The 13,266-nt window shown below is 46.8% G+C and overlaps 1 protein-coding gene across 5 annotated transcripts in view; it reads left to right on the forward strand.

Moving 5' to 3' along the window:
- The window catches only part of ptprua (protein tyrosine phosphatase receptor type Ua), a 155,832-nt gene that overhangs the window by 118,767 nt on the left and 23,799 nt on the right, over window positions 1-13,266 (forward strand). For all 5 annotated transcript variants that reach the window (XM_077009735.1, XM_077009734.1, XM_077009732.1 and 2 more), the window contains 4 exons: window positions 1,607-1,709; window positions 2,603-2,891; window positions 8,260-8,296; window positions 12,356-12,494. In XM_077009735.1, the coding sequence (XP_076865850.1) occupies window positions 1,607-1,709; window positions 2,603-2,891; window positions 8,260-8,296; window positions 12,356-12,494 (568 nt within the window). The remainder of the gene's footprint in view (window positions 1-1,606; window positions 1,710-2,602; window positions 2,892-8,259; window positions 8,297-12,355; window positions 12,495-13,266) is intronic.

Below are 13,266 nucleotides of genomic sequence, written 5' to 3' on the forward strand. Positions count from 1 at the left end.
CTTATTACCTTATGCATTATGCAGAGCGGGGTGGGGTGGGGTTGGCGGGGGCGGATTCGAGCCCGCATACCGGCACCCTGCGTGCGAATTTGGTGGCGAACATAGGAGGCGGAGAGCCGCCACACTTCTCCGCAAGTGCTCGCCCATGACATGAAAGCGTTCGCGAGCTCATTTGCATGTCGTGAAGCCTATTTCCAGCAGAGCAGGACGTTTGCGTCTCCGTTCGGCTGCTCCCTCAGCTAGTCGCTTGTTACGCCTCTTGTTCTGACGTGAACATGAAATAGCTTACAACTCTTACTAAGGCCATTTACTGAATGGGCAACAGAGGAATGTGACTTTCATGGCTGACATAGATGGATGTGGATAATAATTCATGTCCAAAAGCACCTTTTTGCTTTTTGCGCAATTCCATTGTTTGTGATTGGTGATGTCCGTCAGTCTGTTTTCACCTTGAAGATGCACACTTCACAGCAACCGAGACTCTAAGCTTGCTGGAGCTATGGTCACCATCACAGACATTACATGTGAGCCTCTGTGTTTCAAGGAGAAAATTCATCCATTGTCTTGAACTGGGTCTCAAGCCTGCCTTAAATGACGAGGCTTGCCTCAGACAAGCGTCCAACTCGCTGTCAGCATGGCTCGTTCCCTTTTACGTTGCTTTCAGACAAGATTAACTGTGCTGGGTCTGAACCCCAAACACAGCTGTGTCACTTAGAGAAACTCTAACATCTGTCACAACAGTGTTAAGTCACAACTCTCTCTCTCTCTCTCTCTCTCTCTCTCTCTCTCTCTCTCTCTCTCTCTCTCTAGCCTGTACCTCTAAATCCCTCACAATGCGTGCCCTGCTGTTGTGCGTTTCCAGAACTCAGGCAGACGACATTTCTCACAAAACCGTGGAAGCACAATGGAATGCCGTTTTGCCGCTTGTTTTCATTGTCGTGATTAATGGAAGACACTCCATCATCTGTCCCGTGAGGCCTTGAGTTTCACTCCACCGTCTAGTGTCATGCATGTGCGCGTGCGCTCCAGAGAGCCGGTGAGTCTCTGCGTCCGGACGTACGTGTTCACACTCTGGGGGCGAGCGTGGGGCGTTTGCGGGTGAACGTGTGGCAGCCAGACCTCCTCTCCTCCCTTCATCTGTCTGGGATGTGGGTGACGGATTCGAGGCTCGGCCGCCGCCCCCATTTAGCTGCTGTTTATCATCCAGCAGGCAGAGACGCCGGCCCGCTTGCCTCTCACTAATTGACTAGCGATAGCGAGCGGGACCCGGGGGGGCCCCATCCTCCGCGGGGGCTCCCCAAGCGTCTCTCGCCCCTCTGTGCTTGCGCTGGCCTCGCTGCCCCTCTGAGAGCCGCCGTGTGCTTTTAATCTGCTTCCCACACGTGGGAGGTCGGTGTTGGAGATGTAGGGGCCAAGCTCAACAGAGTGCTACTTCTCCCCTGGGAGCCGCACACGTGTGCTGGAGTGTGCAAGCCTGCTTTTAGTCTAACTACAACAAAATTTCTCTCTCTCTCTCTCTCTCTCTCTCTCTCTCTCTTTCTCTAATCCCCCCGCCTCTGTCTCTCTCTGTCTTCCTTCATCTCTTCATCCTCCCCTTGCTGTTTAGCTCCTGCGTTCGACTACGATGACATCCCATCTCCCCTGAGCGAGTCGGACAGCACCATCACGGTGCTTCTGCGGCCGGCCCTGGGTCGGGGAGCACCTGTCAGGTAAACACCCCCAACCCCACCCCACCTTGCACCACTCTACCAGCCGGCACCAGAGCTGTAGCCGTGAGGGCGGAATCACAATCGGCCACCCGTGGGCCCAATTACAAGGGTTTTTTTTTTTTTACACTAGTCCACTTTCAGGCAGACGTGGTAACGAGTGAATTCACGAAAAATCACAAACAGCTCAAATAATCAAGGTTATAAATGTTTGTCAATTTTATTTATTTTTTTTGCCCCGCATGTCTGCACAGCATGAAAATATGGAAATTTTGCCCTTTTAAGTGTGTACAGATTATAAAGACACGTGCAGGACATGAGACTCTTCTTGCTAACTGCGCTTGACTGAGTCATGGGAGCCGTGTGCGTTTCAGCTTCAGTGCGCCGGCAGGATTAATGAAAGATCCGGAAGGATGTGACTAGTGTTATTGAGCAGGCACAGAGCTCCAGCCAGCAAACCATCTCTGTGCCTTGAAGGTTTTGGTTTAGATGGTGAGGCTGTGAAGAGCTCCCCTTGGAGTGTAACACCTCGGGTTTGGACGCAGGGCTGGCCGTGTGCGTATGGTTCGATTGATTGAAGCTTACTCATGCACTGTGTTGAACTTGCAGCAGGGCTATTTTATTCGTGACTGAGAGCACCTTTCAATGACGTAGGAATGAAATTTTTCAGAATGGGTTGAAAATAGTTAAAAAGGATTCTTATTCTGACAATTTTGTCAGGATGTTTCTTATCTAATTGGATATTGGGTACAATTAAACCACTAGGGCCACTTTTAAAGACTTCTGAGTTAAGCATCTCTACTTTTAGGTGTGTTCTGGTCTCAAAAGGCCCAGTTGTGCTTGCTGTAAAAGCCAGATGTGGGTGTGGCTAATGACTGCTGTTGCCCAATCCACAGCACCTATCACGTGGTGGTGGTGGAGGAGGACGGCCTACGCCAGGTCAGGAGGAGGGAGCTGAGCCATCAGGATTGTTTCCCCGCCCCTTCCTCCCAGGGGGAGGTGCAGGGCCGAGCCGGGGCCACACCCCCCCACTACTACACCGCTGAGCTGCCACCCAGCAGCCTGCCGGAGGCCACGCCCTTTACCGTTGGGGACAACCACACCTACAACGGCTACTGGAACTCTCCCCTGGACCCCAGCAAGAACTACCTCGTCTACTTCCAGGCCGCGAGCAACTTTAGAGGGGTGAGTGCATGACGCATCCCAGAACATAGAAACTTGATTTATTGAGGACATGATTCCTCAATATATAACATTCTTTAAAGCACAAAAAAACAACCCAGAGTGTCTTTAAAGCAAATCGTCTGCAGCATGTTTAATGGACACATTTAAAAGTTAGACTACACTAATGGGCCACTTCTTAGGTACACCTGTTTTTATGGATGCAAAGTTGCAGACTGTAGTCCAAGTGTTGCCAAGCAAAGTCTGCAAGCCACCGTCTAGACGCCGCATCACTGCTCAGTTTCTCTGGGCACGGGACCACTTTGGCTGGTATATCGTTCTCAACACAATAATCGTAGCAGCACGGTGATAGATGTCGGATGGGGGGCAAGTCTGTACCAGTTCAGTGTCACTGCAGGTTGAGTGTTCCATCACCCAAAACACCCAGCCAAAGGTGGTGCTATGGTCAGTACTGATTTCCAATAAATTGGCTGTTGAATGCTAGTTAGAGCTAATAGCGTTTTGTGTAATAAAACCTCCAAAGTGTTTTCAATAAACTGGCTATATTCGTGTGATTAATAGGGATAAATTTGCCCCACCAAATCCCATTAGCTTTTAAATGAAAAGGTTTGTTGAGTGTCAACAGCGGTGAATCCTCGCCAGTCATTAGCGGTTGCTGTAGGTGAGATGTACCAGTTCTAGTCACAACTTTTCTTCTTTCTCTTGATTACCCAAGTGCGTTCGTGCCTGCGACGGATACAGTGTGATATAAAAAGAAAAAGAAGAAGAAAAAAAAACCCTCAGGAAAATTTTGACTGACTGTTCATGGAAACTAACAAATCTGAAAGTCATTTAACGTCCTGGTGTCAAAGGACGAATGAGATCTCCCACCACTTGAGAGCTGTTTAGGCCCCAGGATATAAAAAATAGCTCTTGTATTATAAATGATAGACATTTCTAGAAAAATTTCATGCAAACATATGGTCAGGCTGATTAGATGTAACACATTAATTATTCAATAGCTTTAAAAAAACATTTCATCTTTTCTTTGACATTTATTCGTCATGTTGTTTGGGGCAGTGTCTAAACCGGACACCGGTGTAGCAATATTTTGATTAATTGTCGATTATTATAAAGGGGCACCACCCTGACATTTCAGGGAAATATGTGCTTGATAACTGGAATAGATGAAATGATGATATATCAGCCTCATTACCGAAGGTGAAGCTCTGTGCAATGACCCAATACCACTGGTTGAAATATATTTACCACAGTAATTGGTTCAGTGAACAAATGAAAATGTTATTGATCAATAGATATCAACAATTTAACATTACAATGTATCTGATGCATAAGAGTTAATCAAGCAATTAACTGAATCAGAGGAAGGACGACCCAACTGAAGTTAAACTAACTATGAAACAGAAAACTCAACAGACCATTTAAACCAATGTTAACCAATCCAAAAGCTATGATGATTAAAGTAAATGTAAATGGAGGAAAATGCATTATGGATGAAACTATTATCTGGAAGATACTGGCGTGTCTTATATCTATGCTAAAATAAGATGAAAGCTAGGTCTGAAATGTAAGCTAAGAACTGGCTAAAATGTATGTATTGTGCTACCTTGGTCAGAGAAGCTAATCCTATAGTGAATATAAATAACAATAGCAGCAAAACAGACTGGCATCAAAGTGGCATGATGAATGAAGGCGCCTGACTCGGGGAGAGAGTCTTGCAGGCTCAGATGGCTGTCCACTGGTGCCGGCAGGAATATATGGTACTTTGAGGTCCAAAATGAACCCATGTGTACTTTCCGAGGTTATACAAACACTTACAGTGACCCAACTCTTCGGTGAAGTTGAGCGCCGATGTATGAGTTGTACACTTGGTTGAGTAATCAAGGCCTTCGTGGACTTGGACAGGTGTGCTCGCTCACAAGTCTTTATGCGCTACTGTAGAATTTGTAATAATTTCTTCCGAAGACAGAACTAATACAAACTCTACAAGCGAACACGGGAGGCAAGATAACTTAGACACGTGTTGGAGCAAATTACGTGAGTTTAAACAAACTCGCGGCTAAACAGATGTTAGGCTTTACTTAATATACTTAAATACTTAGTTCCTGGATTCCCTTGAGATTGACGTTTTCGTGGAAATCCAGGCACATTTCTTGTAGCAATGTTTTGGCCTCTTTCCAACTCCTAATTCCTATTTCCACTTCAACTAACTTTTTTTTTTTTTTTTTTTACTCAGTTTTCATATTGATCCAAGGGCATTGTTAGAAGGGAGGGACTAGCTGTCTATGCATATTCAAAGTTAAGGCATTTCTCTCCAGTTGGAAACAAAAGCAATGCAACAACTAAGATACAGAACCATGGAAAAGATAGAAAAAGTTAAATTACATATCAACAGACATGGAAAAGTGTATACTTTCCCTACAGATACATCACGTAGGAATAAAGAAGAATTGGGTTGTCAGGATATATTAGTTAAGGCATTTCAATAGTATTCACACTCCCAAAGCCACCTATGACTTAACAGGGTTCCTTAACTCACCATACTGGAGCTGAGGAAGTAATCTTAGTAGTAACAATAACCAGATCAATACATGTACATTACACTACTAAGAATAAAATATGTGATATTAGTCTCATAAGTGAATAACATGGTAAACAAGGGGAATATAATCAGTAGTATATGTGCATTAATATGGAACACACAGTTCATATAATCACTTCAATAATAATGAGACGGATTTAAACTTTATGTTCAAACATCAATCCTGATAGTACAGTGTAGAATTGTCTAGTTATGTTCCAGAAACTGAATACATGTGGCTCCATGATCAAATAACCCTGTATTCTTTAGATATAAATGATCCTTTAGGAATAAATTAAGGGAACCTTAAAGGACCAGAGAAGGTTAGTTTCAAACTTTATGAAGGGATGCACTTTTTGTGATTGTGACAGTAGACCCTCAGAGCAAGGGAATGAAAAATCTTCTGTTTTATCATGCTACACTGGGTTGAATCGCCATTTGCAATTTTTATCTTTTGACAGCAGTCAGTATTCTAATATTGAATATTGAGCTGCGTTTGACTCTAAAGCTCTTCATCTTCCTCTTCCTCCTCATATCTCAACACTGCCTTGCTGCCCTACCATATGGTCTAGTATTAGCAGGCCTTCTGTTGCTAGTGATGGATTTCTCTCTGTCACCAGTCACTAAATACAGTGTCTTCGCCCAGATCATGGGGATTTTGCCTGTTCCTGCATAAGCACTTGAGCTCCAGTGTCTCACTGGACGCTCTTGGACATGGTGTGGGTGGTGTGATGCACATTCTAATTCTTGACTGTCATGCTAGCAGGACTCAGCGGGATATCCAAACCCCTCAGGAACGTGTTTTCGTAATTCTTCAAATCGGGATGAACTGTCTCTTGTAGAAAAACTATTCTTAATTTTTGCTCGAAGTGTCCATACAGGCACAACACAAGCAATGTGTAGTGAGGAATAAGAAGGAAACCATGGACCAAAACTAAAGTGTTTATTCCTCAGTGGGTATTATTCAGTATTCCTCAGTGTGTTTTCCTCTGTATTTCTCAGTATTCCTCAGTGCGTAGGTCTCTACAAGCACTACTCGGACAAAATAAATGGCTGTGTTTGCTCACTGAGAAATACAAAGGGAATCAAGGTTTCCACCGTTCAGAATTAAACTCTTAAACACGAACCCTGTTTTTATTCACCCTGACCTTGTTTGCTTCAAAATTACTGGCTGGTAAAAATCTGCCATTTTCTATAGAGCGAAATTTGAAAAACCAAAAGTTTGAATACTTTTTTTTTCTGAGTGACTATTTCATCAATCGCATAACAGGTTAAGGAGAGAGAGTAAGAGAGGGAGAGAGTTAGTTGTCAAGCTGCCATGAAAAGTGTGAGATCTGTGAAGTCACTGTCTGTCTCTGGTCTTCAACTGAAATAACTCCTGCTTCTCCACACTAAAGTAGTGTAACTGTTGATTTCAAGCTCAGAAGAAGCCCTCAGTACCCAGGCTCTTGCTTGGTTTTGGACAGACTCTCTTAAAACAAGGCTCCTTCTTATTCTGACAATTTCCCGGATTTTGCAGGGATGTTTCTTATCTAATTGGATATTAATGAGTGTGCGATTGTTCATAAACAACACTCACACTAACTAACAGAGGACCTTTCAGACATTTTCCTCACAGTTCACATGTTCATCCCAGCAAGGGATTACTTGTATGCATTCAGGTTATTGTTTATCTAGCCTGTACACATTTTCATCTCAATCAGCTTCTATAAGTCATTTGGGCTTGCGACAGTCAGTCCACATGGTTGGCAGCTCTTGCTTCAAAAAGAAGAGAGAGACGTATTATTTTGACAATTATTCTGGATAATTAGGTGCAGCTTTACGACAGTACGGGCCTTGCTTCTCCTGAATTCCACCAGTAATTACTTCAACTCAGCTTAGCTTGAAAGACATATGGCTAGGGTAATCACTGTAGAATAACGTTCTTAAAGAAGAGAAAGGAGAAGCATGCACACGGGCACAAACACGCACACCAAATCGCATGCAAACAGAAGGCACCCCTAACCCGCACAGCAACACACAAGAACCCACTCATGACCCCCCACCCCAAAAAAAACACACAGCGCTCCCTTGGTTTCCTCCGTCTAATTCATCACGGACGTGCGATAGTCCGTCACGTCTTCGGGCTGACGGACACATTTTCATTCGGAATATTGACAGGGAGTATTGGAAAACTCACTGGACCTTGCCGGCTTCGCCGTCGCCTCCGTAAACGAATGGATTATGTGAGCCGCATGTTTCATTGTGCCGCTGCAAATCCCTGTACCTCCTACAGTGGGACCAGCAGGCTCGGCCGTGGAACGCAGGCAGGCTCGGTCCCGGCTGTTCCAACGATGTGTCAGAGGGGTGAATGTGTCATATATGCAGGGGAAAGAAAGGCAGGGAAGGTGAAGTCAACTTGAAACCGATTTTCAATCAAAAAGGTAATTTAACAGCGGTTTAGGGGAGAGGGGTCCTGACTCCAATCTAGATGGGAGCATTTGCATAATTGGACCATAAAGCCCAGTTCAATTTGTGCGCGCGTGTGTACGCGCGTGGGTCGTGAGGTTGGAAGATCCATTAAACACCAGGAAGTCAGTTGTAATATATGACCTACTTCTGAGACATGTTACAAAGAGATTTTATAACCATGTTTTCAATTAGGTCCTGGTTCCATAACAGCTGGTTTACCCAACGGTGGTTAAAACAAGCACACCATTAAGTATTTCCACACACGCATGCTATTGCGCCGTTATGATTAGTGATGTCTTTCCCCACGTTAACCCCTCGCCCGGTCTGTGTCGTCCACAGGAGACCCGGATCAACTGCGTCCGGATTGCGCGGAAGGGTAAGTCAGCTGTTTATCTGCTATGTTTACACTCCTGAAGCCAGGGTTCTGGGACTGGAGTGTGCCTCCCCCCACACCCACACCCTCCTTACCACCATAATCTCCCCCCTCGGTAGCCATTTTGCTCACTTGGTTTGCATTACGGGTACACAGCAGTAACGGTTACTGCAAATTATCGTTGCTGCTCCTGGCACGACATGAAGGCGTGTACATGTAAGGTGTTTTTTTTTTTAAGCTCGCTTGAATGGTATCATTTAGATCAATACATTAACTGGTTTGAACTGAGCAATAACAAGTAAAGCTAGAAGAATCTGAGGGAGCTTTGTAGTCTGAGGTCAAGGGCTTTGTTTGAGAGAGCTGAGTGGGAACGGCAATGAGTAGTTTTATCTACTGGGTTACCTAAACCCCAGCATTGGCTAACCTGTCTTTTTGATTTGCACTAAAAGCGGTAGGCAAATTGACAACTTGAAACTCATTAAAGGTTTATAGTAAGAGGAAGGGTCCCTTTGGAGATGAGAGGGGATTTATGTTGTGTTTTTCTTGTTCTACAAACCTCTCAGAAGTCTAGCTGTGCACTGTAGACCTCTCAGAAGTCTAGCTGTGCAATGTAGACCTCTCAGAAGTCTAGCTGCGCTCTGTAGACCTCTCCGGAGTGTAGCTGTGCTCTGTAGACCTCTCTGAAGTGTAGCTGTGCACTGTAGACCTCTCAGGAGTGTAGTCGTGTAGACGCTATGGAAGTGTACTCAAAAGCAATCTAATCAGCAGTTTTGTAAAGCCCAAAGACGTGTGTTTGGGGAGAGAGAAGGAGAAGAAATAGGATAGAGGGAGAAAGGGAGAGAGAGAAAAGGATAGAGAGCGGAACTAAAGGCAGAAGCTGTCTTGAGACCTGGTGAAAAGAAAATTCTTCAAATCACAAAGCAAAAGCGAGATGTATCTAACCTCCACTGCCTGTGCCGGCTCCTTTGATCAACCACGTGGTTCTGCCATTGGCCCCTCCGTACCCATCTTCCGAGCGGGTCTCTTAAATGCATCCGGTTCTGCCCGGGTCCCATGAGTCAGTGCGATTGTGCGTGCGAGGACAGGACGGCAGCTCGCGTGGTCTTCCGTGAGGAGGTCCGGGGAAGACGGGGCAGGGACACGCCGAACTAATGACCTCCTCAGAGGACAGATCGCCTGCACTTTCAGCAAATTAGAGTCGGGGGGTGTTTTTACTCTCTCACTTGTGCACCTCCTGCCTGCTCTTAATGTCTCCCTTTCTCCATCGTTCTCTCAGTGTATAATGGTGCTACTCTTTCACCCCAGGTGTACTCCCCCACACACACACACACTCCTGATTAATTACCGCCTAGCCCCGCCGCTTGAAGACGAAGGAGCCGCCCCTCACGTCTTCCTCCTCCGCCTTTTCTCTTGGCTTCTTGGGCACTTATTCATCTCTTCCTCAGTGATGGGCAGCCTGGGGGGTGTGGGGGTTGGGGCCTTTCTGAAGTCTCTCTCTCTCTCTCTCTCTCTCTCTCTCTCTCTCATCCGCTGCTCTCCGTGATTACAGAACCGTGGTGGCCGTGGACGTGTTATGAGCCCGGCCGTTGCAGGACTTGCGCTTTGGACCTGTTAAAGAGTTGGAGAAGCCTACAACTTTTCCTTTCACAAGACACCATGAACCATGATCCCTAGTTTAAGACAACGTTCACACCATCACACTGACATACATTATTTCACTTTAATAATCCGCTCTTTCTTAATGAATATGCATTAATACTTTCAATTTACTGATTCGATGTTTATATTTAGTTAAAACACCTATAAAGTAGGTGTTATCACTGCTAAAGCATGCATTTGCTATGGACCAGTTAACATGACTAAACTGGGATTCACGGTTCGGTGCACTCAGAGGAGATGGGCGTAACTAGTGTGTTCTGCCAATCACATTTGAGCACTGTAATCTAGCTCCACCTTCCATCACCACACACAAACCTGTTGGCTCCCTTGGCATTCAGAGAAGAACATACCAGCACTCCATTAACATCCAGACAACTCCCTCCAATCCAGCACCCCCCCCCCCCCCCCCCCCCACACACACCTCCAACCTTGCCACTCGTTACCTTGACTCCGGTCTGCTACGGGGCTCTCAGGGCATCGAGCACATTAATCAAAAGCCGTGTATTGTGGGTAAGTGCGGCCTCCTTAGACTTAAATCATCTCTCTTTTCATATTCACTTATTCACGCCGTTATTTATCCGACCCGCCGAGCTCTTTTTAATTAGCGTTCCCGTGGCAGATGGCGCATCGTTGCGTGGCCGTCTCCGCGCTTCTCGGGCGGCGGTGTCGGCTTTCGGGGAGCGTGGCAGGGGGCGGGAGTGTGGGGGGCGGGGGGGTAATCTGAGCAGAGATGTCATGCTGCTTGTCTGACTGGCGTGTGAAGAGACCCCTCTTTTTGTTTGTTTGTTTCTGCCGCTGAGAAAATCGCAGGAAGAAGGAAGGGGAAGGTGAGGGAGATGGGGGAATCAAACACAGCGAATGACCCCAACCCCCTACCAACCCACCCCACGCACCTCCGGTGCGATCAAGGCATGGCGTAATCGTCTCCTGAACATGTGAAGTACCACACAGCTGTCTCTGCGTCGCCGCCTCGCTCCCTGTCCTCGGTCAAATGTGAAATCGGTGCCAGGGCTGTTAGCAGGCGTGCAGATAGTTTCAGTGGGTCACGTCGTCCCTGCTAACGACATTCACCTGTGCCAAGCTTGTCCTGAAGAGTCAGAAAGACATGAAGCTGAGGCAGTAGACCCACGTTTGCTGAAGGTGATTAGAGCAGGTTATTAGGCAGAACTTCCAAAACTTTTGACTGATTCATTTTGTGCTATGAACCTGTGATGGATACCTAAAACTCTATGCATTTCTTAAGGGTGTCGTCACCGTATTGGCTGGGTTGGACAGTGGTAAGCCTGTAACCCAGAGACACAGTTCAGTGACCACTGCAAGCGTTGACATCAGGTGGACAGGCCAGCGGGGAGGAGGGGGGGGTTGATGAAGTCCATCGGAACAGCTCTGCCTTCTGACGCCTGCGGTCTGGGGTCAGTCGAGCTGTACCCAGCCCGGGTCAGTGACCGCTTCTGCCTGAGCATTTATGTTGTCTCTTCCTGCTAGCATCCTCTTACCTGCGTTCGCTGGTGTTAGAGACAGAGAGAGAGGGACCGACAGGGTCAGGATATCACACGAACACCCGCACTCACACACACACAGTTCTATAAAGATTAGCCTGCTGCCCTGAGCTAGCTTTCTAACCTCCCCTGCGGCCTCTGTTTCCTAGAGTTCTGTTCAAAATGGCGGTGCAGAAGTGGCAAAGTTATTACTGTGGCCATGTCTAACATTTCTTCCTTCTATGTGTTATAAATGTTGTGACGATCTGAAACACGTGTAAACTAGGGATGTATATCTCCTCCACTAAGGTAGATTCGATACACATCTCGATACACTGCCACCGATGCGATATAACTGCGATACTCTGAAACCCCTTGTCGATACGATGCGATACAAATCACTCCTGTTCACGATATGATGCGATTCAAAAATGATTGGTAACGATATGACTTATTATATGAGGATTCAGTTTGATAAGTGATCATTCGATACAGTTAGTTGAGGTTTGAAGATGTATTGGCCTAACCCATCAGTTTTCTTAACACAATAGCACAATTCTACTTTACTCTCTATTAACATAGTGAATATTATGATCTACCACACTACTGTCTGCTAGACTTACGAGGTAGTAGCGGCCGCAGAGATGTCCACACCGTGCCGTCTTTACGTGTGTCGCCAGGTTCGTTGTGCTACTAACGTATTTAGCCCCACGGCATTGTTTGCAGATTGCGTGCGTCTTGTCAAGTTGACCACATCGCTTAAAAACCCGAAATATTGCCACACGCTTGATTTGCGCTTGTGAAGACATTGAAGACAGGTAGTTCAACACTGCATTACTGCTTGAAGAGAGACTGAAGTAGGCTGTGTTCTCTCTCTCTTTCTCTCTCTCTCTCTCTCTCTCTCTCTCCCTCTCTCTCCCTCCAGCTGCATGTAAGGACCATAAGCGTGCTTTGGAGGTATCCCAGCATGCTGAGGACATGGGTCTGATACTGGGGGCCTGTGCTGGTGGTCTCGTGGTCCTTATCCTTCTGTTGGGAGCCATCGTCGTCATCGTCAAGAAAGGGTATGTGTGTGTGTGTGTGTGTGTGTGTGTGTGTGTGTGTGTGGGCGCGCGCAAGCCTATGCACTGTGCACTGTGGCTTCAGCGTTTGTCACCTTTTAAATCGAGCTGAAGTTTGTCTCTGTCAGATGTCAGCAGTGGCGGTGCCCTCGGGCCCAGGGCACTGTCAGACACACTGACACCACGGCTCCAGAGGGTCCACAAGTTCGATGCGCCAAAAAGCACCGCCTCCCTATGATGATCCACAGACATTCGGATGAACATCCACTATATCTGAACCACGGAAGCTCTTCTCCTCAGTCCTGCGTGTGTCAGTAGATGGCTTCCCTGCTCCATCCACACCTTCGTCGCCTCCACTCGAGATCCCGGTGGAAGTGAAGCTCCGTCGAAAGGAGTAACCCATCACCCAGTCAGTTGCAGGGGCTGTCGGGTGCCCAGAATCCAGCTGGCGAGGGCTTTTCGGGCTCTGCGGTCCCCTTTCGGGTCGCTGGCTTTGGTTAAATGTGGAGGGCGTGACCTTTTTTAGGGGAACGTTTTTTCTTTCCACAACGCGGCCTGTGGTACGGCCATTTACTGTCTCTCCACCCTCCACCAATTTACGCTAGTGGAGCGTTAAGTCTCGACATGTTGCTTGTGATCTTTTCTGCTTCATGCATATCAGATGAGGAAGGTCACACTGCTGACTGTGCCAGTAGGCAACAACAACACCCCCCCCCCCCCCCCCCGACAAACGCTGCTAAGATGCGGCAGCTTATGTCTTTGCATCTTGAACAGT

The sequence above is a fragment of the Brachyhypopomus gauderio genome, chromosome 6 (assembly GCF_052324685.1).
Source record: "Brachyhypopomus gauderio isolate BG-103 chromosome 6, BGAUD_0.2, whole genome shotgun sequence".
Lineage (NCBI taxonomy): Eukaryota > Metazoa > Chordata > Actinopteri > Gymnotiformes > Hypopomidae > Brachyhypopomus > Brachyhypopomus gauderio.